Raw genomic sequence first — 25592 nt, 5'->3', positions numbered from 1 at the left:
GGAATGGATCGAAGCCTCAAGGCGAAGGGGGAGCTGATCATTAAGGATGTAAAGGAAATGGCCCACCACCGAGAAACCGTTTTGGTCAAATTGTACGAGATGAAGCGGGAATGCCTCATAATTCACGAAGCAGTTACTACAACTCTTCCCCTCATGACAGCTCTTTTTTGGACCCATCCGCAAATTCCTCCATTGTCTGACATCTTGGGCCCCCCACGACGTCAGCATTTTTAAAGAATGGTACTGGGCTATCAGCATGAAGAAGGACACAAAGGCCACCATTAACAAAGAACAAGAGGCATGCGAAGAAATTCTGAGAAACACCAGGGACCTCGGTGGAGTAATCCTCCGATCCATGGTTTTGGGTTGCCAAAACAATCTGTCTGATCCCGTAATCCATCCAAACTGGGAGGACAGATTAAAAATAGACAAGGTTGCCTACTCTACAGAGGACCTAGATTTTGCTAGTAAATTACACTCTGATATCTTGAGTTTTGAGGCTAATTGGTCCAGCTGGCGAGACAGTTTGAAGCACATAGATCATTATCTAGAGAGCATGCAGTACAAAATTCATCATCCCCCTATGCCTCCCTTCAGTCTGCTATTTCAATTATGCATCAGGTTCCAGGTGTATGTTCGCGAGGAACGCGCGGCAGGTCGGGACCTTTGGCAAGAATATTTGCATGGAGAAGATCAATTCTTGGTAAAGGCATATGAAACTGGAAAAGAAAAAGTGGTTTCTTAAAAGTGTTTTTTTCTCTCTAAATCTTAAAAGTGCACTTTTGCACCAAAAGGTGACATTTGACTTTTAGTGAACAAAATGTAAAACTTTATTAATGCACCTTTTTGGATTATTTCTGAAATTGTTGTAATTACCTTTTTAGGTAGTTATTGCTCCTTTGGGGGTGGTTGTTGATATTTGCATCCCATTTATGGGTATGGGCAGCCATGTTTTATGGATGAATCTGGGCCACTTGTTTAGATTAGATCTGGGCCATTCATCCTGTTTTGAAGCCTATTTAAGGGACTGGTTTTCCCTCATTTTGTAAGAAGTTCTTGGATTGTTGCAAAAGCTCTGCCGAAATTTACAGGAATTAATGCAAAGATTAAGACTATTTTCAATTTTCCTTGTGAGTGCATGGTCTCCTTCTTCACTTAATTTAGAAATCTTTCAGTTATGTTTATTTCCTTTACATAGAATTTTCAAGCAAGCATCTGATAGAATCCTCGCAGTTCATATCATTGGGGAATGGCTGATTGCCTTTCTCTCTGCATGGTTAATCTGAACCCCTTATGCTTAGTTCGGTTATTGAACACTCACTATGAATGTAAAAGTTCTAATGTTGTACTTGATAACATGAAAATCTTGTTTTCCTTTGAAGATTGCATTGGATTATGCAAACATTGTGCTTAAGTAGCTGGTGATGTTTAATCTAGTTTCTTGGAGGTGTCTGTCTGCTTGACTGAATTTGCTATCTTAGTTAGAATTTACATTTCATGTATCTCTCTCTCCCTATCCTTCCCTCCTTTTTTCCCTTTTTTATCAAGAGAACCCGCAGTCCCACTGAGAACAGTATCAACTCAACCGAAATCATTTGATAAGAAAGATTATAAAAGTTCCAGGGAACTTATCTATAAATTACCCATTCAACATAAGTCCCCCTTGTGTTTCCAGCAAAAACACATCAAACTACTGAGTAATCCCACAGTCAAGACCTGACGAAAGAAAACTTGAGGTTATCCCCTTTGATCAAAACGTAGAAAATAGCATTAGGGATTCTCTTATCTCAAGAGAGGATAGGTTACTCAACTGGTTATTCTATTCTGTGTTGGCCGTATGGAGTTTGCAGCAATGCGATTCCAGACACGTCAACAGAATTGGTGCTAGAAGGAGGGCCATGATGAATGTTTAAACTACTAAATCAAGATCATATCAGCCTGCATTTGTAAAGAGTAACCCTATAGCTTTTTACCCTCTTCCGCGCGCAACAGAAGCGGCGATACGAGGGCGGCTAATGATGCAGTATGGAGTTTGCAGCAATGCGATTCCAAACACGTCAACAGATAGTTATAAGTTGAGAGTAAAATAGATACAGAGAGGTGGAGACGAAAAGAGAGAGATGGAGATAGGTGATATATACAAAAGTGGAGAGGAGACTTGGAGTGAGGGAGAGGAGAGGTATTTAAAGAAAGGTCAGGTAGATAGAGATAAGTAGCTAGAGAGATAGTATGGAGAGGGAGAGAGGGAGAGAGGGAGAGAGAGAGAGTAGAATGGAGGAAAGGAGGTAGAAAATTAGGGGAGATAAAAGTAGATAGGGATGGAAAGAGAGGTAGGTAGAGAGAGGGAGAGGGGAGATTAGAAGACCAGGAGGGAAGATAGATACTCATATCTAGAGAGAAGAGATAAATACATAAAGGGAGAAAGGAGATAGATAGTATAGATAGATGGGTACTTGATAGAGAGGTGGAGTAAAGAATACCTCTCCTTCCCTCCCTCTCTTTGAATACCTCTCCTTCTCTCCCTCACTCCAACTCTCCCCTCCACTTTTGTATATCTCACCTGTCTCTATCTCCTTCCCTCTCCACCTCTTTATCTATTCCCCCCCTCTAAACTTATCACTATCTCCCCTCTTCCTCTCTCTCTTCCTCTATCTCTATTCATACATCCCTCCCTCCTTCCCTCCACCTCTCTACTTACCCCTCAAGAGATCACATGACCCCTTTTAGCATCCTAGTACATGACATGAGCCCTTAGGACACCATATGACCCTTCAGGATAATATTATCTCCTAAAGGGTCATATGGTGTCCTAAGGGGTCATATGGTGTACTAAGGGGTCCTAGGATGTACTAAGGGGTCCTAGGATAACATTTTAACATCTAACTATACATGTATAACATTTATACATAACATTGAAAACATCTCGAACATATACATCACATTTAAACATATCAGAAAGAAATTTAAACATTTAAACATCTAACTAAGTAGGTAGGGAGAGAGAGAGAGAGAGAGAGAGAGAGAGAGAGAGGGGGGAGGTGCATAGAAAGAGAGAGGAGACAAAGAGTAGAGAGTTAAGGATGGGAGAGAGAGGTGGAGAGATAGATCTAGATTTTGGGAGAGAGAGGAGAGAGATAGAGAGAGGTAGATTAATATGGAGAGAGATATGTCTAGAGCTTGAGGGCGATAAAGAGAGTGATATAGAGAGAGCGAGAAAATGTTGATAGGAGCCTGTTGATTGTTGGAATTTTACTGTCTAAAAATTTATAAGATCTTCTAAAATTTAGAATTCGCATTATAACTCCTAGAGATCTGAAACCACTCTCAAACATCCTACCAATATATACATGAAATATACTTATACTTAAATGTTATATTTCATGTATATATAGCTTATTTTTAATAATAAAAAAATAACAAAAAAAACGGGATCCCATTTTCTCGTTCTATTTTTGAAACAGGATCTCGTTCTATTTTTGAAACAGGATCCCCTTTGCTTTTTTATTTTTAATTATTGAAAAAAAAAAACGGGATCTCGTATCCTAATCGATAAACGAGATCCTGTTTCTAAAAATTTTGAATTTTGGCTCGGTTGTTCCTTCGGATTTTGGCTTGGGAAATGGCTTGGAGTGCCGACCCTCTGGCTTAGACCTAGTTTGACCCGCAACTTGAAGGCCAAATCAATCTTAATACAAAATAATGACTTTAAAAATATATTTGAACACCAAATTTTCAGAATTTTTTTAAACAATGAAAACCCATTATAGTAGAGACTATCTAGATTCCAAATTTTATTTTTTTTAATGGATCAATATTTTTATTTTTAAAATAATTTCTAATGAAAGAGGTCCATAAACTTGAAATAACAGGGTTTTTTAGTTTTTTAATAACTTTTTTCTCTTTAAGTTTTTTGAAAAGAAAATTATATGGCATCAAACTAAAGACAATTCTATACAGTTTAAAAAAAAAAATCAAAAATGTTAAGTTTAGGTCAAATTATGCTTGCCGTACACGAGGATTTTTCAAAACAATGATTATGCCCAATAGAAAATTAACAAAAAAAAAACATGCAGAAAAAAATTACAAAAAAATATCCTTATCAAAGGTGAGTGAGTTATAGAACTTTTCGCAAAAAGATTCAAAAAAATACTTTCATTTAGGTCAAATCATGTTTGTCGTACACGAGCATGGTATGGTCCTGAAAAGTGACTTTTAAACTATAGGTTTTAGTAATGCCTATTCAAACTTAATTTTTGAGATCTGGGTATTAAAATAAATTACATATTTGAAAAGTAGACTTCGAGCACTACATTTTCTATTACTGACTTTTTTCAAGATTCATTATTTAAGTGCTTCAATTTTTATGTCAAACAGGACAAAATCTAAAAAACAGAGAAAACACTTCCAAAAAGTGGACTCAACTTCTTGCAAGCACCCATAATATTCTCCAGTCAGAAGACGTTTTTAGTTTTCCCTTTTCAAGAACTTGAATTTGCAAAAATCCATACCACAAACACATCCTTTGAACATAAACCAATAATAATCGACGCTATTCAACCATGTCGGAACTAGGAAAAAATATTAATAAAGTTTGCTCCACTAAAACTGACATCACTTATTACGGCTCCTCAAAAAGTCTATTTCCAGCCACAACACAAGAAAAAGTAACTCCCGCAATAAAAAACCACTTTTAAAAAACTTCCAATCAAAACAAAATCCACAGCGGCACCACTGCATCTTAAATAATGGCTTTTTCAAATCATAAACTTTGAGGAGTCATATCCATAAATAAGTCGCTTATCTTAGGATATCCGTTACACATAAAATTCGATCGACTCTTTGAATAGTCGAGCTAATGATGTGTCATATTGAACTGACATGACAACCAAGTAACTTACAAGGATAACAAGCAACCTCACATACTGCTGATGCAGACACACAAGCAGGTCAAGTTGGGCAAGCTCCTCAAGCACCTCAAGCACCCAAGAAGGCAAGCAGCTCAATAAAAAAGTAACTCCCGCAATAAAAAACCACTTTTAAAAAACTTCCAATCAAAACAAAATCCACAACGGCACCACTGCATCGTAAATAATGGCTTTTTCAAATCATAAACTTTGAGGAGTCATATCCATAAATAAGTTGCTTATCTTAGGATATCCGTTACACATAAAATTCAATCGACTCTTTGAATAGTCAAGCTAATGATGTGTCATATTGAACTAACATGGCAACCAAGTAAGTAACTTACAAGGATAACAAGCAACCTCACATACTGCTGTTGCAGACACACAAGCAGGTCAAGTTGGGCAAGCTCCTCAAGCACCTCAAGCACCTCAAGCACCCAAGAAGGCAAGCAGCTCAATTAAACTTCATCAATAAACTTCAAAATTAGCCCTGACATCAATGACAAAAATTCCAACAAATTGTTCTATCAACATAGATGATCACCATGATTGTAAAACCTATGACCCACTTATAGATAAGCTTATTGTCGCTCCAATGTGACAAGATTCAAGGAGCATGCTCTACAGACATACTCAGTTGTACCATAGAGTTAGTCGGCTTTCACTAGTAGCATGCAGGTGATAGATGCTTGAAGCTACTTGGTTTCATAGGGTTAACTGGCTTTCACTAGTAGCATGCAAGTGAGAGATGCCAAGAGTTATCCGATTTTATAGGGTTTAGATTGGCTTTCATCAGTACCATGTAAGTCATAAAGCCAGTGGCATGTGAGCGGTGGATGCTCGTGCTACTCTAGAGGCATGGATGGTTTGCAAGTGGCATGCAAGCTATGAAGCTAGTGGCATGCAAGTGATGGATGCATGCGAGCAGTGGATGCTCGTGCTACACTAGAGGCATGGATGGTTTGCAAGTGGCATGCAAGCTATGAAGCCAGTGGCATGCAAGTGATGGATGGTTGTACTACTCTAGAGGCATGGATGGTTTCAAATTTTCAATCAATGAAATGAAGGCAATGGACATCCATGCTACTCTAGAGAGCATTGATGATTTCCACTCATGCCATGCAAGCCATAGAACCAATAGCATGCAAGTGATGGATATCAAGATCTAACCATCTCAAGAGTTTAAAATTGGCATTGGTTTATCAGAAGAATTGGGTGTTTCCTATGTGGTGTTTGCCTACAGTAGGATTTTCTAGTTTTGATTATTACTTTAGTCCATGCGATTGATAATATAGGTACTAGCCTTGGGTCTATGGTATAACCATAAGACATCTGGACTATGCAAGTTATATGGCAATTTGATGACCTAGACAATTAACGGGTTGTGGAAATCTTATTACTAGCCTTAAGTATTGTGAAAATTATCATACCAATGTCCTCACTACTGAGGGCATCAAGTAGTAGGAAATGTTTGACTATCATCATTGATCGCAGAATTGGAAAAAGGATGGAACCCATGGTGTAGTCTGTGATGTACTGGCAATCCTTTTTCCAAATGAGATATACTTATGAATTTGTGTTAGGGAACCACGTAGTGGGATGATGCATACAACAAGTTGCATCCACTTGCAATGTGTTAGTCGGTCTTTATGTGAACATGTAATGTATGTGTGGATCATTCCTACTAGATAAAGGCAATGTATGCTTCAGCTAGTTGCTATTGTGCTTGTGATGTGCATGTAAGCTAGTCACTGTTGTACTTGTGGTGTGTGTATGAAATAGTCACCCTATGTATATGTGATGCATTCTTGAGCCAATCATTGTGTGTGAACTCGAGATTTTGGAACAATCCTATGTGGTTTTGTGTGTTGTATACTAATGATTGGTATGAAACCAACACTTGACTGGAACATGTTGTTATCATTCTATTGTAACTAGACAAATTTAAAAACATAAGCTTAATTAATAGACATGCGCTAAAAGCAAAATCGAAGATCTCATACAGGGAGGATACACTCTATCATTGGTGCACGAACTACAACTCCTCTAACTCCCAAAGGGAACACGTAAACAGGGTCATCACAAATGAACCCTTGAGGTTTAGGTCTAGGTCTAGGAATGACCCTAACATAAGGGGCTTACCACTTTCTAGTGTAAGCATAAGAGTGGGATGTGGAGTCATCGCCACAAGGATTAGAGATGTTATAAAGTCATCTTCTGGATTAGACTGAAGATGCTTGTTCAATTAGGTTTGTAGTTGCTATGAAATGAATAAAAAAACTGTAGTAACTGGGGGGCAGTTATTACATCCAAGTGATACCTGCATTGGTTCTTTTTTAATGCTTAGTTGAGCCATACATTTTGCAAATTATCTTCTTCAATATTTAAAATATATATTTCATGCATCACTTTTGACATTTGGTTCTTAGACAACCTGAAAAAAAATTTAAGATGATAAAAAGTTCCCCTACTTGTTGCTACAAAAAGCTGGATACATCACTCTTAAGCTCTATTGCAGAGTATGCATATCATAAACTTTAAAGCATTACCAGATAAGAGTGGAAGCCTCACTCTCCTACCTGTAAATGAGCATGAGTGGCCACTCTTAGATTGAAGTACCTTTCAAACACAATAATTGAATTCCCTTGCTTCCTAAAAAATCTTTTGAGAGCATGCTTATAATTTTGTAGTTCACCATCTGCATCTGGAGGCAGCGAAAGGGAGGAAGGTAAATGTTCAACAGGAATTATTAGTACATGTCCTTCAACAAGTGGACCTTTGGCTATTGCACAGTAGAAGTTTTCTCCTATACTGACCACAAGATGAGAATCTATATTAGGACTTGAAAGACAAAACCAGCAAGGCTGATTTGTAGTAGATATTGCATTTCCCCTTTTCTTCCCAGCATCAAGGTCATGGCTAAATCTGCAATTTAGATTCAAAGTAACATTATTAAATTTCAAAAATGACTACATGAGAAATATTAAGAATAAAAAGGCATGTATAAAGAAACAGAAAAAGGCTAAAAATTTTGCAAATATCCTATGTAAGCTATCAAAAATGTATGGAATTTTTCACATTAGAATTTGCTATATGCTCACCCAATAGCACAAAATAAATCAAACCTACAATATCCCAAATGCTCTTATTTTCGTATTTTTTGACATATATGCTAAAATAAGAAATAAAACTATGCCTAACCTGCATTCATCCCCCTTATTGCATCTACCATTCTTGAAAAATTCAAAGCAGCTACCAGAAGGAATCTGATCATCACTCCCACCACCCTCTGAGCTGTGGCGAAATTTACAGTCTGAACCTCTCTCACATCTACCCTTACTAATGAAATCAAAACAGAACCCCTTTGAGAAGGGAGTTTTATTGTCTATATCATGTCTAAAATTACATTTTTCACCTCGTGTACAAGAACCAGATGATAAAAACTGAAAACACATTTTTTCACCATCTGTAGTGCCCCCTCTGTGTCGTTTTTGTGATACATCATATCGCCAATACTGAGAATCAGAAGCTTCAGGTTGCTTCCTCGTATTTTTTGCTCCACCAGATTTTAATAGAACATTATACGGAGAAGCTGTTGCATTTGCAGGTATTGCAGAAAGTTCAGATGCAGACATCACAGATGCGGGCATGGGAGAAAGTGCATGGATAAATTTCTGACAAAGCAAACATTCACTATCAATATGCATTACATACAATCAATTTGTCAAGCTGCAGCACAAAAAACATATCTAGCAAGGTTGCAATAATACACAACAATACTAATTTATATTACAATCATGATAGCATAAAACAAAAAACATAAACAATTATCAAAGAAATAGAAGCAAGAAAGAGATGAATGTTTGAATAGTTCTGAGCTGCCCCACTTTTGGATGAGAATGAAGTTATTCGACAATGATTCAAACCTGAATATAAAATTCCATTTTTTTTAAGAACACATGCCCTTATTTCATATCCATGCCAATCCCCAGACGACTAGATTACAAGAGGATTGTGTCTAATCTAATTTGCTACACCAATTTAAAAGATTTAAAGAAAACAACGTAGATTTTGCTTGTGATGATTGCCTATCAATGTCAGTTTTAACTAATGGGAATTCATCTCCACTGAATAGAAAACTTCAATCTTAGAAGTACACATGTTGAACATTTAAGTGAAAACAGACTCGTTTTTAAACTCTGCATTGCTTCTCTCAGTTTTAGAAAAATGAAGTAACATCATTATTTATGATCAAAACAACCAATTGCAACCGTCATGCCCAACATGTTATCAAGAGTAGTTTATAAATTAAATGCCTTGCTTCTCTTCAACAAAGAATCAATCATACGATTTTATCTCCTCTTATCGAGCATATTATGTTCGTCAGATTCCTTGGCAGAATCCACCCCAGCATATCCCTGTTTTGTGTGTGGCCTCTGGAATAGTTGTGGACATTTCATTTCTGTCAATTATGTATTATTACACTTAACTAAAACTCTGACACATTACAAAAGCCAGGGGTTTAAGACCTATTGCCTTTTGATCCCTTGCAGTAACCTGGTTCACAAAGGCATTGCTGTCAACATAAAATATGCATGGTTTTGTTCAAATAGAAGGTAAGAATATTCAAAAAAAATTGAAGATTTGAAGCACTCTCTATGGACAAATATATTTTGCATTAAAAAATTTATGCTTTTGTGTAAGAACCCTGCTGGTTCTAACTCTCCTAAAATACTATTGCTGATGTGTTTTTGGATTTTCAAGGATTTTGAACAATTTTACAGCAAAAAATAACACGTGCTAGGCAAGAATTGCACATAGAACCAAATAGAAATGAAATTGAGAGCAACTGCAATAGAAATGAAATTGAGAGCAACTGCAACTATATTATGAATAAAATAACTGCTACAATAAATTCTACTGCTAACTACATACCCGTAGGTCCTTAGCTTATTTTAAATGAAGAATTCTAGTGTTTGCCAGCCAAAACTAGGAAACTGACCAAAATTGAAGTACAAGTCCAAAATACAATTTCTCCAGGCCAAAAATGAGATGAATCCACCTGATTATACTGGGCGTTGGGAATGGTGCACCAAGATTGCAAATTAGAAAGGCGTTTCAGCCTCCCACTCAAAACGGCCCTTTCCTGGACCCCACATGCCAAGCCTGAATTGTACGGCCAGCAACTGGAAACTGTACGGCTGCTTATTGAAATGAAATATGCTGCTAAAAGGGGCGTCTAACCTGATTTGCCCTTTCTGTTACATCCCACTTGTGCCCTAGTTGTTTATGTGCAGTATTTACACCCTGATACATGTTAACCCTAGTGCATTTTGATATACTTGTAAGATGTATAATGTGCCTAGTTTTATGCTTTAAATGATGGATTTGTTCAGATGATTACGCATACATGAATAATGATAATTATGCTTTCTATGATGATTTGATGTACTTTGACGCATTAAATTGATGAAATTGCAATTAACAATATGATATCATGTTTCACTTTTGTCATAAATTATTAATTGTCAGAACTAGGCAAGATTTGGATCTAATCGATTTCCGTGGGCCAAGTGTGTGCAGGAGACCGTCATCCTCAACGAAAGGAGGGAAAGTATCATCAGGTCGGGAGGTGAAAGGAAGGAAAGGACTCAATGCCGTTTGAAAACCCTAACCTAGCCAGGTAAACCTATGTTGATCTTGTCAAACCTTGTTACCCAGTGCACCAGGTAACCTAGAGGGTCAATGTAGAGAATTTAGGGTTCATAACCCTAGGGTTTGTCGCGTCTCGAGGTTATTATTATTTTTTATTATTATTAATATTTAATTAATTATTTCATTAATTATTAATCAAGTTAGCTGGGACTAATGTTATTTTTATTATATAAAATTTAAATATGTTTATTTAATTAATGATTAATTTGCTTGACAAGGGTTATTATAATTAAATAAATTAATATTTGTGCCAACTTTATTTGGCAACTCATATATTCAAGTGAAGGTTATGTGAGAGGGATATAAGTTTTTAAATTAAACCATATTTCATCGCTTCACTTGCCTTTTGATTTTTATCGAGCACAAAGGAGGTTTATAAAAATAAAATAAAGGAAATTAAAACTATTATGTTGCCATGCTAAATACATGGTTTTATTGGGCATTTGAAAGAAGAAGAAAAAACTAAAACATGAAAGAGAAAGCATATTTGAACGAGAAGGAAAAAGATATTTGCTGCACGAAAATGCTGAAGGCGTGAAAACGGACCATGGGATAAACGTGTCTCCTGGAGGGTTGTAATACCGCCTAGTATTAGGGCATTTTAGCTTGGAAGAAAACGTTTTTGGCATACTTAAGCAGGAAATGGGAAAAGAGCAATTCATATTTTTTACGACTGGCTTTTGGAAAACAGCGAGGAACAAGGGTTTTGCTATGCGTTTTCTATCATTCTCAGCTCTGCTATTTCGTATTTCAAAGGATTCTCAGACGTGATACTTCATTTCAGAGGTCATACTATCTCCCAGACCTACGATTTTCTCTTCTTCTTACCATTATTTTCTCATTTGAAAATTAAAAGGAAGAAATGCATAAATGCGTCTGTGGTTTGTAAATTACTGAAAGTCTAGAAACTTTCATGGAATTTCTTATGGGTTTGAAACCCTTCTGCGTTTTTATGAAACATAATGTTATTATTTCAGTTAGTTTGTAAATGAAATAAGAAAGGAGGTATACATACATATATATTTGTATATATAAATGGGAATATATACACAAATATGTATGTAAAGATGCCTGCAGGTCTGAGATTACTATTTTATTCATTTTAAACATGTTTAAGATGAGAGAAAAGAAATTAAGAACTTATACCTCTGTTTGATGAGGGTTAAACTTGTGTAAAAAGAAGATACATATCTATATTCTGCAGTATTTTTATATTTAAAACAGATTTGTTCACTGTTTGGAATATTAAGGATGGTATGAGTGAATGTCATTACTTTTTACCTGTATAACTATGAAATATATATATATATACGTACAAAGTATATGTATATACATATATATATATATATAGAGAGAGAGAGAGAGGTATAACCTTGTGAGGGCATTTTATTTTGAGAAGGCAAGACATCTCTATTATGATAATACTGCTGTTATCTTTCTAAACAAGGAAGTTCATTCTTCAGCAGCCTCGTTAGTATAACTGAAACCAAACAGCAAACTGCAGGTCTATGAGATAGATTCACATGCTTTCCGCAGTTAAACAACAGACTAGAATAAATCTTATACACAAAATCTCTGCCCTTCATGAAATTTTAGTTATTGTGATACAAAGGTTAAGGCCATTGTTAAGTTTGTCTAAAGTAAATTAAGCCGTAAACCTTAGACACCGAAAATACTCATTGTACATGTGAAGGTGCGGGTATAGGTGCACATATGTACACGTACTTGGGCATATACCGGCAAGTATGTACCAGTGTGATTATAACTGATAATACTTGACGTATACGCAAAGGTAATTGTACTCATGTGTTTGTGTATGCGTATCTTAACATGCACTGGTAAACATATTCCGGCATAGTGGTGCAGACTTGTACCATTCCAGGAAAGGGTGTTCATTTCCGAGACAACTTAATCAAGATTTTGACCTCTTATCCAAGATTTTAGAACTTTCTTAGACTGAGATGACAAGACAGCTCTTAGATAAATTTATTTTATTGAGATTAACCTCTCTAGAATAAGGGATTTACCTATACCCTAGCGTAGGAAGGTAGTGGATGGAAGAGCACTATTGTACATGATGCAGTTAGCATCACCATTGGGAGGTTACTCTCAAGAGGCCAAATAGCAGAGACATGTCCGGCAGGTTATATTCCATACTTAGGAATTGTACGTACAATTGGCGTCTCTTATGCCCCCTAACTTCCCAAGCCAGGGATTCAATTGATACATCATAAAACATTGCAGTATTAAATGTCTTAAATGAGAAGAAATTAACGATAACACTTTAGAGTACTAAAATTGTGTCTATTGAATGCTAACACAAAAGTTGGACCTTAGTTCCCTCTTGAGTTCAGTTGAACTCCTTGAACCTAGACTTATTGTCGAGAAGGGTGAGATCATTGACAGCGCATTAATTTGTGCTTACAGTGTAAAACCTTGGCCAAGGTGGTGCTGCGTAATGCATGCACTCATCAGATCTTTGGGACCAAATACACCTCTAGTCAGAGCTTCATACTAGTAGGGAGTTACCCTTAGTGTATGACCGACTAAGAGTGTAGGTCCTAACACCAAGTCTCAAATGCATTGAGTTCTCTTTTTCCTTTACCTCCTTGCGAAGGGCCAGGCCAATCCAAAAGGATATGGCACGAGGGACTAGACAGTCCGTGGTTGGGCGGAAAAGCGCCCTAATGATACTTTCCCTCCTCACCAATATCATGACAGAGTTTGAAGTTTAGAATTTATCATCAGTTGAAAAGTACTCTCTAAACCCTTTCTCTCTTAAATTTCATGCAAAGTTATTTATTTCTTAATCTTACATGTATGCTTAATTTTAGTTCAATGTAATTAATCTTTCAGTTATTGTTTAGATTTTTTGTTACTTGTTAGCGGCTATTTTTGCAACGGTTAGATTTTTTGAATTGATATCTCTTTTAAATTTTTAGCATGTTACACATGGTATCAGAGCGTTGGGTTCAACACTGAACCTAGGGCTCACCACATCAACAAAAAAAAACTTAGAATAAGAAACTGAAACAAAATACTTGGCTTTGTCCAGGATGTTTTGCACAACCAAACGAAAACAAGCACGTGACCCGGTTTACCTTTGGTTGTGGAAGGTAATCAAGCCCAAGTATGATTACTCATACTGCTCTTTGTCGTCTGACGATGAGACCCTAGCTGATGACCTAAAAAGAATCGTCAAGGACCCTAGACTATTGTCAGTAAGGCAACAGTACGAACAAAAATACTAGCAAACAAAGCACCGAAACCGATTAAACCTGCAACTGAAGAGATGAAATATAGCACAGTTGTCATCCATCCCGAACCTAAGGAACCGAAGACGGTTCGCATACCCCGACTTGGTTTTCGGTTGGTACCCTTTTCCGACTTTGAGGGGCAAGAAGAGCCCATCACAGGATCGGAAAGTACCTTTTAGAGAGAGAGCCTTTCTTGTATATATTGAATCCTAAGCCTAACTATTTTTGAGAGTAACCCCTAATAGGGTTACATTGTATATATTGAACTTTAACCCCACTTACTTTTGACAACAGTTCAGATTGATGATATATATATATATATATATATATATATATATGTGGATAGTTAAATGGTTAAATTTTATGCTTTCATTTCATACTCTTATTGATGAAAATTAGACAAAAATTAAAATTTCATATACTATAATAACAGGTTTAACAAGAACTATAACATGTCTCATCACCAGGAAGGTGGGGGAGAATCCGAAGGTCCGGAAACATCAAATGATAAACTAGACAAACTCATCTAGATGGTTCAAAACACGCAAAACAGGCTCCAAGTCTTGGAGTAGACAGTAAATGGCCATACTAGAACACCCAGTGTGGAATTTGGGTCTCAATTTAGGGACCAGTTTACTAAGCAGGAGCACACTCGTCAGAGTGGGTTCCAAGAAACACAAAACCGTAACCAGAACCCTAAAGGGAAACAGAGTATGGGTGTCATATCGGAGGATATGAAGAAAGTAAAACCTCTGCAGTACGATGGGGCTGAAGGAGGAGATGATGTTGAAGCCTAGCTTACAGGCATGGAAAAGTACTTTGAGATCGGGGATTATACTGAAAACATGAAGGCTGTTTGGGGAGCCTACCAACTAACCGGAGAAGCTATCGATTGGTGGGAAAACAAAAAGGCCGAACTTGGCCTGAGATCAGACAATATAACCTGGAGCAAATTTGTGGAGGTGTTTAGACAAAGATGGCTGCCTCAATTATTCTTCGAGCAAAAATTGACAGACTTCCAGGATTTGAAACAAGGAGAACTTTCCGTGCATGCTTACTGGGAAAAATTCACGCGTCTCCTGAAGTATGTACCTCACTTCCAGGTAAACAAAAAGTATAAGATTAGGAAGTTCATTATGGGCTTAAATTACTGAATAGGTGGTTCAGTAGATGTTTTAGCTCCGACTACCATGAATGAAGCCTATGAAAAGGCTATTAGGCAAAAACAAAAACTCCGTAAAGATGATTCCATTAGAGATAGAAGCAGAAAGAAGAGTAACTGGGGGCAGTCATCTCGAAATTTCAGCAAGAAGGGAGACAGATACGGGGTCAACAATAAAAACAGTAAAAGGCACAAGGGAGGACAGCAAAACAACCGTAGAGATGGTATAGGTTATGATAAATCCAGAAGGGACAATAGTAGGAATATCAACAAATCAGAAAAGAAAGGACCACCAGGGGGTTGTTTTAATTGTGGTGGCAATCCCTATGCCAACCAGTGCCCAACTAAACCACCAGGAGGGCAGCAACAGAGGAACCCAGTGCCACCTCAACAGGCAGTTTTTCAACAAATAATTCATGCAGCGGTTGATAACCGCCAAGCTGAGTACCAGTTTACGCCAGTGGAGACTCCAGGTACTTTATACGATATTTCCATTACTATACTCATTGATACAAGAGCTACTGAGAATTTTATTTCGCCAAAATTACTTAGTAAATTTCCTACAAGAGTTGGTTATATGGCTAACTCATGGACAATAGAGCAATGCTTGTTTGGGGCAAGAGTAGAATTTCCAAACTTCACCACTGAAGTTGACTTGTTTGTAGCACCTCTAGGTACGTATGATGCCATCTTAGGTATGAAGTGGTTGGGTCAGCATAGGGCAAAGGTCAATTGTTTTGACAAGTTTGTGGAGTGTCAGGATGATTATGGCAACAAAGTATCCTTACAAGGCATCCAACGGGAAATCAGATTGCGGCAACTTTCTGCCATGCAGCTGAGGCAAAGTGAAAAGAAACGGTATCAAATATTTGCAGTTAAAATGGATGAAATCAGTGATGCAAAGGATGTTCTGTATCAAGACGATATGATGATGTATGAGAATAGTAATCATCATACTAGTAGGGAGTTTGGTGAAGTTGAAGAACCAGAAGAGCCTTTTGAAGTAAAATATCCCTACCTCAAAGATTTTCAGGATGTATTTCCAAAGGAACTGCCTGGCTTACTGCCAAAAAGGATATTTGACTTCTCCATCAAATTAATACCAGGGGCAGCAACTGTATCCAAAGCTCCTTACCGAAAGACATTGTGTGTCACCTTGGGGGGCACCAGTAATCTTTGTTAAAAAGAAAGATGGGACTCTCCGACTTTGCATAGATTACAGGATGTTGAATAAGTTGACCGTCTAAAACAGATATTCTCTACCCCGCATCGATGATTTATTTGATCAAATGCGTGGAGATTTGCGATCAGGGTACCATCAATTGAGGTTAAAGGATGAGGATATCCATAAAACTGCTTTCAAAACTCGTTATGGGCATTACAAGTTCATTGTTCTACCATTTGGACTTACTAATGCACCAACCGCTTTCATGAATTTAATGAATAGCGTATTCCATGACTGCCTCGACAAGTTTGTCTTGGTGTTCTTAGATGACATTTTGATATATTCAAAGAATGAAGAGGAACACCTGCAGCATTTGCGGTTTGTTTTACAGCGATTGCGAGAAAACAAATTATATGGGAAATTAACCAAGTGTGCTTTCTTCCAAAGAGAAGTACAATATCTAGGGCATATCATTTCAGCCAAAGGGATAGCAGTAGACCCGGCAAAGATTAAAGCCATTTCTAAATGGCCAACTCCTAGGAATGTGCATGAAGTTTGAAGCTTCATGGGGTTAGTGGGATACTATAGAAAGTTCATAATGAACTTCTCGCGCATCGCACACCCCATCACATCATTGCAGAGGAAGGGCAAAAGATTTGAATGGTCAGAAAAATGCCAGGTGGCTTTTGAACTCCTTAAAGAGAAATCGACCACAGCACCAATTCTAAAAGTGTCAGATCCAGATGACCAATTCTTAGTAGTAACTAATGCTTCAGGGGAAGGATTAGGTGGAGTCCTGATGCAAAGAGGACAAGTAATTGCCTATGAGTCAAGAAAGCTCAAAAATTATGAGCAAAATTATGCACTGCGTGACCTTGAGCTCGCAACAATAGTACATGCTCTACAAAAGTTGAGTCACTATTTGCTAAGCAAGCCTTTTGAGCTTCGGTTGGATCACCAAGGGTTGAAATATATTTTCACTCAACCCAACCTTAATGCACGACAAAGACGATGGTTAGAACTAATCTCATATTGCGATTTTGAGATCAGCTACATCAAGGGTAAGGAAAACAGAGTGGCAGACGCGTTGAGTCGTAGACGCCATATCAGTGCCATCACAGCAGTGCATACAGATTTCAGGAACCATGTCCTACAATTGTTAGGAGGGGATAGATTTTACCAGCAGGTAAAAGAAGCTTTATAAATACATTCCTAGGATCCAAGATATGACGGTTTCCAATTTGAAACAAATGGACTTTTAAGATACCAAGTTAGGATGTATATACCTAAGTCCTCCGAGTTGAGAAAATTGGTGTTGAAAGAAGTGCACTCTGCACCTTACTCTGGACATCCGAGAGTAACTAAACTGCTTGTTGACATCAGACCCTTAGATTTCTGGAAAGGAATGAAAAAGGACGCTGCAAGGTTTGTGGCTAGCTATTTTGAATGCCAACGAGTTAAGGCTGAACATCAACACCCAACAGAGTTGTTGCAACCTACCACAGTACCTAACTGGAAATGGCAAATAATTAGCATGGACTTTGTCCAGGGATTGCCTATGTCCAAAAATAAGCATAATGCCATTCTAGTAGTGGTAGATAGACTAACCAAAGTGGCTCACTTTATACCAAGCAACTTATTAGATGGGGCACCTACCATAGCTTACAAATTCTTGCATGAGATATTTCAGTTACATGGTGTACCAGAGAAAATAATCTCAGATAGGGATGCCAGAATGACATCCAGATTTTGGCAAACTCTATTTTCAGCTTTAGGAACTCAGTTGAACATAAGCTCAGCCTATCACCCTGAAATAGATGGTCAAACAAAAAGAGTCAACTAGGTTTTAGAAGACCTTTTGAGAATGTATTGCATGGATCAACAGTACAAATGGGAGGAATACCTTCCATTGGTCGAATTTGCCTATAATAATTCCTATCAATCATCCATTAAGATGGCACCCTTCGAGGCACTATATGGAAGGAGGTGTAAAACGCCTATCAGCTAGGATAAGCCAGAAGATAGGATAACCCTCGGTCCAGAAATGCTCTCAGAAATGGAAAAGCAAGTTAAGCTGATCAGAACTTAGCTGATCAAGAAGTTAAGTTTTGATTTCATAACGTTAAAAGTATCTATACTAAAACATCAGAACTTAGCAACATAAGCATAATTCAATTCTAAGCATTCTAACTTTGAGATCCTTGCAAGAATATGTCGGGAGAAGGATCAAGGAAAGATCAGCCGAAGGCCTTCCTCAAAGGTTTCTATCCAGAATCTCAGATTACTTCGAGATGGAAGAAAATTGGAGACACCAACATGGAGCAGTTCGACTTAACCAAGTTCAAAAGAAGGATGTTTAGCGCACATGACCAAATGTCGTCTCCCGTGGCAACCAATATGATCAAGAACAGAATCTGTCAAGTTGGTGGCTTTCCATCCGTGATCCAATGCAATGAACTAATGGTAGAGTGTGCAAAACACTATAACTCAAGCAATAGAACTATAGTAGCTTCCAATGGAATGGTCATGTCACATCTCACGGAAGAAGCAACCAGAGAGACGTTTGGTATCCCTCATCATGATGGGATGGTTGAATTGACCAAACAAGAATCAGAAGCTTTCTATGAAAAGGCATCCGGAAGATGTATGAACCTCATCACTTCAGACTGGATGAATGGACCAAAGAAACCTCAATCCAAAATACCAAAGAAGTTTGTATATGCAGATTTCAAAGGAGAGTATGGTGATATGTAATGTCCCTACTAGTTAGAGATCATTGCCCTGCAAAACAAATTGTTAGAATACAACAAATAAATACATATAACTAATCTAATTTGCAATTAAACTTCAATTACTTAATTAACACTAATCTCAATTCTTATTTAATAAAAAGGATATGAGTGCAGTACTGGGACATGTCCTTAGGCGGCTGTGAAGCTCGCCTTCTTGGAACCCATCTTGGTTCCAAGCCATACCAGGAAATCGAAGGTTAATTCGATTCCTGTCTTGGATGTAATTTCTTACACCCAAGCCATACCAAGGAAGACCATCATATATGATTGATTCCTTGCCTTGGATGATGCATCTCATCATCCAAGTCTACCAGAGAGGACCGGCCAGATCCGTCTCGTCTTGGATGAACTTTGTCAACCAAGCCATAACATATATGCATATAGATACTCAGTATATACTGCCTACCAGGGATTATCATAACCCCTGAATTAGACTAAGGGAATTTCTTCCCAATAGCCTCCATCATATAGCCACATCATTCATATTACATTCTATAATTCATTATCATTTTCATTCCATAATCTACATTTACATATTCCTATATTAACATGTATTTGGTAACATATATTCAAAAAATATTCATTAACATGTTCTCAAGAAAATTCATTAACATATAAAAATTAACATATATTCATGACTATTCATTAACGTATATTCACAAATATTCATTAACATATATCTAGAACTATTCATTAACATGTATTAAAATATTCATTACTATATATGTGTGTGTGTGGCACACACGTCCACACACATATATATCCTCTGTGAACCGCAGACATCACTTACCTGTCGCAGTCTGCAGTCTGTTGTTGAAGCTCCTAGACCGTAGTCCGCTTGCTATCCTCCCGTCTCCCTTCCTGTCGTATCACTTGTAATGTTGTAATGTCCCCTACTAGGTCTAGGCTTGTTTTCACCATAATTAATCCATCTCAATATACTTATGACTTAAACTAATTGATTAGGAGACAAATCTAACTTAACATGAATCGAATCAGTGATATTCCATAGTTCAATCGATCAGCTTGCTACTAAGTAAATGGTTCATCTACCCCAATAGATAATTAACTCTATCATACTAGATAGTTAATTTTATTTTGATTCATTATATATCATTTACATATTTATTGATTACTGATTGTATGAATTATTATGCATTACTGCAGATTAGTTTCTAAAAGATATTATAATTATTATAGTAATATCTATATTTATAACTATTATATTACTGACTACATTTATATTTTCTAATCAAGACATCTTTATATATGTGTATATATAATTATATTACCAATTATTAATGTCTTTGCTGATAAAAGCAGACAGATCTGACACATGTCAGATCTGGTCTGCCATTGTTATGAAATTATATAATACATTTTGCAATTAGTATTATTATTAAATTCTGCATAAAACATTATTGGGTTATATATATTAAGCATTCATATCAGACACATTCATATGCATACCACCAAGAACAGGGATGTTACTGCTTGTACTTAATAATAGTTCTGTTTTCTTCCCTATCACAAATCCACTCTCTAAAATATATTCTTCTTTTTTTTAATTCCTATCCTCTCTCCACCGAACTCCATTTTTAATCAATATTTATATGTTTCTTCTATCAAAAAGACATGTCTCTTCATACAGTCGCAACTCTTGTATTAATGTTTCAATAACTTAATCGAAAGTACCTCTTCTCTTAGAAACCACACCTCCTTACAATAAACAATGTATTAACTTTGACCTTTTAACGTGGTTTCCTTGCATTAATTTTAATTCTTACAAATTGCTTCGTTTCGTAAGTTATTAAGTACTACACCATTAATAAGGAAATCATATATGCTTCACACCAATATGTATTCCTTCACGTGTAAATCTGTAATATACATATATATCTTTATTATTGCCCGTAGATCTTTGTTTTTCTTCTATCGTGCTGTCTCCTTAATGTTAACTATTATCTTCTTTATTAATTTCACTCGTATGTTATTCTGATTAGGAGTCAGCTTCATCACATGAATAAAGTCTTTGTGTAATGTCCCCCGATCTTCACAATTATATATTTATTATTTTAAATATATAAATGTGTTTATAATATGTAAATTATGTTTATTATTTATAAGATATGAATCATGTTTATAATAACATAAAATATAATTTATTTTTTAATTTGAATATTTCTAGAATATTATTATTAATAAATATTAGTTAAATAATAATATTTAAATTTTTAATAAATAAAGAAATTTCAAATAATTATTTGTTGGTAATTATTATATTAATTAATAATAATAATTGCTTTGTTTCGATTATATATATATAACAATCGAAGGGACATGACATGATATGGTATTTTTGTTGAACAGGATCATGGGGCATCCACAAGGAGCAATATTTCACCCATGGATGTTTTGCTATGTGGATGAGGTCTCTCTAGGCTTGAAGACGATAAATTGGGCTAAGTTGATCAGCGATAACTTAGACATCCAGCTGAGAGAGTTAGAAAGAACAAGAACTTTTTACATGAGCTCATATGAAGTGTATTCATTGGCTAGACACATAAGGTATAAGGGGTTGATATGCAAAGGAGAGGTAGGTATAAAGAAGGGACAACTCAAAGTTTATGATTGCTATCCTTAGTTGCGGCTGCATGAGAAACAACACTTTAGAAGAGTCAATGATGTATTCACAATGTATCTTACCCGGTTGTTTCGAGGAGGACTTCACATAAGACTATCCAAAGGAGCAATGGCATTGGTAGAAAAGTTTGGTTCGTGGTTCATCCAATTCCCCACTTTCTCATACATCAGAATTCAAGGATGCTCGGATCATCCATATCGTCTTCCACGATATCTCACTGATAGGATGGTATTACTTGAAGTGGTAAGACAACTAACACAGTTTGATTTCGTCCAAAAAGAAGAAGGAAGGCAAGGAGTTTCATATCCCATCTCAATTGGCAAACTAATGGAGACATGTTATTCAGTTCACGCAGCCAAGACAGCAAACATGGAGTTAGAATTTTATCTACTTTGATCCTTATAATAGATACCCACCATTGGAGGCAAAAGGTTCAAGCATAGAATTTATATAGAAGACTATTGGGCAAATCTTGAACATGAGTTCGAGGTTAGGAAAAAGATGTGGTCTAGGATGTCAATCAAATTCATCAAGAAGTGTAACATCTTCCCAATCCCAGATCAAGTTGAGGATGAAGGAGAACAAGTATTACCACAATATGAGCAAGAGAAAGATAAATCTATCTCAACACCTAGTGGTTCTCAACCTAAACTCACTAATATCATCACTTTAATGAAGGATGTGTTGGACAATTCAAGATGGTGGGTTGATTAGCAAAACAACAACTTGACAAGTCAAGGCATTTTAAATTGTCCTTCAAATGTTCTAACTTCTAGCTTTGTACATGAACATGTCAGGGGAATACACAAGGCAACTTGGAGGAGGCGAATTGGCATCAAAAAAGAAGGTTGAAAGCTTAAAGAATATCAAAACATCAACACATTTGAGCTGAGTCAATAAGGTGATCCATACATTGAGGTCTCACTCAACATTCCAAAGAAGGACATGCTCCACATTTCAACATCAAGGTCATCGACATGATAGAAGATACCTCAAAGATGCATGAAGAGGAAACATGTCACATGGTTTCCAAAGGATCAAAGTCTACATTTCAAGACAACAACATGTTCCAAGTCCAAGGCAAAGAAGTTCAATACCAAAGAAGGTTAAGGAAGGAAGTACTTCATGATTCAAAGGTAGAGATCGGGAATGCATCACAAGGAGGAAAATTTCCAAGTTAGAGTAAAGAAGAATGAACATGATCAAGCAATGAAGATAGTTTCAGAAGAAGCTGATGTGGCATCCTATTCGCATTCAAGCCAATCAAGTTACTTCCACATCAGCAAGTCCAAGTTCAATGAACCTAATTCATCTCATGATGGAGCAAGTGACACATGGCGCTTCATCAAATACTATTTTATGTATCTAACCTATTCTCTCATTGGTTAGAAATCAAAATGAACATGTGTCCAATTCATTGTAATGATCTTATTGGCCAAAAGGAAGTTTTTATAACAAACCCTAATTAGGGTTTTCATCTTGTAATCTCAGCCATCGATCTCAAATCGATCTAAGCCTTTGAATTGTAATGAGCTCTCTATATAAGGCTCAATCTTCTCATTTGTAAAGTTTAATAGTTAATAACAGCAAGTTAATAATAGTGAATAGTAAATAGATAATAGCTAGTTAGCAATTAGAATAGAAGTTAGATTAGAAGAAGGCCAAGATTGTTGCCAAAACTTTGTTGTAAAGAACATATGATTTCATTGAAGTTGTGGTGAATTAATGTGTCATTTCAACAAGTTGCATGGTCTCTACTTCTCAATTCGTTTGCTTTCATGTTGATTAGATTGAATGGAGGAATTTGTTGAATGCATTTGTGTGGAATCCGTTTAGTCCATACCACTATCCTCTTGTTGATTGTAAGTGTGCCTTGCATGGTCAACTGGAATGATATGAGTTTAACTTCAAATTATTATAAATCCATTATTTATGCATTAACTTGAATGGTAATCAATGTCTAATGATAATGATTTGAACATTTTTTAAATGCCCTTAGAAGATTGCATTGAGCTTGTGTCAAATTGTTCAATTTGATGATGAGACCTCACCCAGTAGGATTCCATCTAATCATTCACCCATCTCCTTGCATTCTTAGGATTAGAAAAGACTCCCTAAACCCTATGCCTTTTGCTGTTTCTTTAATCTCCAAGCAAGTAGTTAGGATCTAAGTTCCAGCAATTCAAACATTCAACAATTCAACGTAAGTTCCAGCAATTCAAACATTCAACAATTCAACGTAAGTCCCCTTGTGATTCCAACATAATCACATCAAACCAACGAGCTTATCCACACGTCGTGACTGGACATACAAGAACCTTGGAGTTATCTCAAGTGATCCTTAGGCAAATCTTCAACATTTGAGAGACTTTGATCAAGAGAGGATAAGATACTCTTGGGTGTTTTATTCTATGTTTGCATGTACATAAAAAACACATCAACACAACCTTTTGTTTTCTTTTATACCCTAAACAAATACAATCATTCTTCTTTTATATTTGAATCATCTAGCATAAATCCTATTCTCATTTTTTCCTGTTTCCAAAAGCTAAGAAATATTCCAATTCTTAATCTAGTAAAATGAATCTAGTTCAAGTAGGACATAAAGCATTTCATTGGATAAGGAACCACGTTAATAGCATTTGTTTATTTCATTTATAAGCAATTGTTATCTACTATCCAATACAATGCTAGAAATAGTGTAAAAGGTGGTTTGTAGAGTAAAAACAATATATCCACAACCTTCTTGCCTTTTAACACCCATTTCAGCTGGTCACGTGATTTACAGTATTTACCAAGGGAAATGAAAAATAAAGTACAAAAAAATAAAATGTTGTTCTACAAATAGTTTGTCTAGGAAGAATACACAGTTAACAGATATAAAAGGAAGGTAAGATCTAACCTGTTTCTTATCATTTCCAACTGCTGCTACTCCTATAAAACGTGTTACATGTGAAGCTCCATCATTTGTGTATGGCTCTCTAGCATAAAATATACCTTCACAACCTGCAATGTGATACCTAGCAAAACAGAGAATCAAAACCTGTAATTCAAACAATCGGATGCATCTTATTGCACTTTGAACAAAAAAAAATCTTTTAAGAAAAAAAAAAAAAAAAAAAAGAAATCATCATCGCATAATAACTTATTTTAGTCCAAAAAAGCAATCATCATCTGAATACAGTTCAACAATGGAAGATAAAAATGAATTGAGAAAGCACTGGAGCATACAGCTATGGAATATTTGTAATAGATCAAATGTGACATACCTGATTGAAAATTATTGGTTGTGGTTAAACAGCCATTCATAATGCAGCGAAACCATTCTATAATTGTTAAAAAAGCAGCAGAGATGCCTTATATATAAAAGTAATGTCACATTCAAAATTAATAGCACAATCACTCATAAGAAATATTAATATTTCATGTATGATAACAACGATATGGAAGATTTAAAATTATCTGTTTAAGCCAACAAAGAATTTCCACTCATAGTTACAACAAACATTTCTTGGAAAAATATACTAGATAAAAAAAGAAATAAAAATAAAATACGATATGCAAGTATCTGACAAGCTAAAAACACATGATTTTACTCCAAAACATAAAAGAACCCATTTCAAAAGTTGATTGCCCAGGAAGAGCGACGCTAACAGATCCTTCGCAACTACGAAGAAAACAACCGACGGGAAACGGAACGAGATGGCGCCAGGCCAGGAGGAAATTGAACGTTGAACTTTTTATTTCCAAATAAAAGTGTCATTGACACGAGTTGTACTTAAGCAGATGAATTAATAAAGACATGTTTTGATTTGTGAATTGAGAGTTATGGAAATGTGCAACAATTAATGCCAAACCTATTGAATAAAGATAGAAATAAAAAACCAGAAACGAACGAGTGGGAGGCCGCGCAGAGGGCCTTGATTCTGGAGCAGCAAGTAGAACGTAGACGG

General features: G+C 36.3%; 1 protein-coding gene across 1 annotated transcript in view; it reads right to left on the bottom strand.

The window, feature by feature from the left end:
- The window catches only part of LOC131064650 (zinc finger CCCH domain-containing protein 64), a 184682-nt gene that overhangs the window by 88612 nt on the left and 70478 nt on the right, over window positions 1-25592 (bottom strand). Inside the window, exons 5-7 of the mRNA XM_059211204.1 lie at window positions 24542-24659; window positions 8106-8578; window positions 7484-7829 (exon numbers count right to left, since the gene is read on the bottom strand). Of these exons, the coding sequence (XP_059067187.1) occupies window positions 7484-7829; window positions 8106-8578; window positions 24542-24659 (937 nt within the window). The remainder of the gene's footprint in view (window positions 1-7483; window positions 7830-8105; window positions 8579-24541; window positions 24660-25592) is intronic.

The sequence above is a fragment of the Cryptomeria japonica genome, chromosome 9, assembly GCF_030272615.1.
Source record: "Cryptomeria japonica chromosome 9, Sugi_1.0, whole genome shotgun sequence".
Taxonomy (NCBI): domain Eukaryota; kingdom Viridiplantae; phylum Streptophyta; class Pinopsida; order Cupressales; family Cupressaceae; genus Cryptomeria; species Cryptomeria japonica.
Note: the sequence above shows the minus strand (reverse complement) of the source record. Positions and strands in the feature narration are given on the sequence as shown.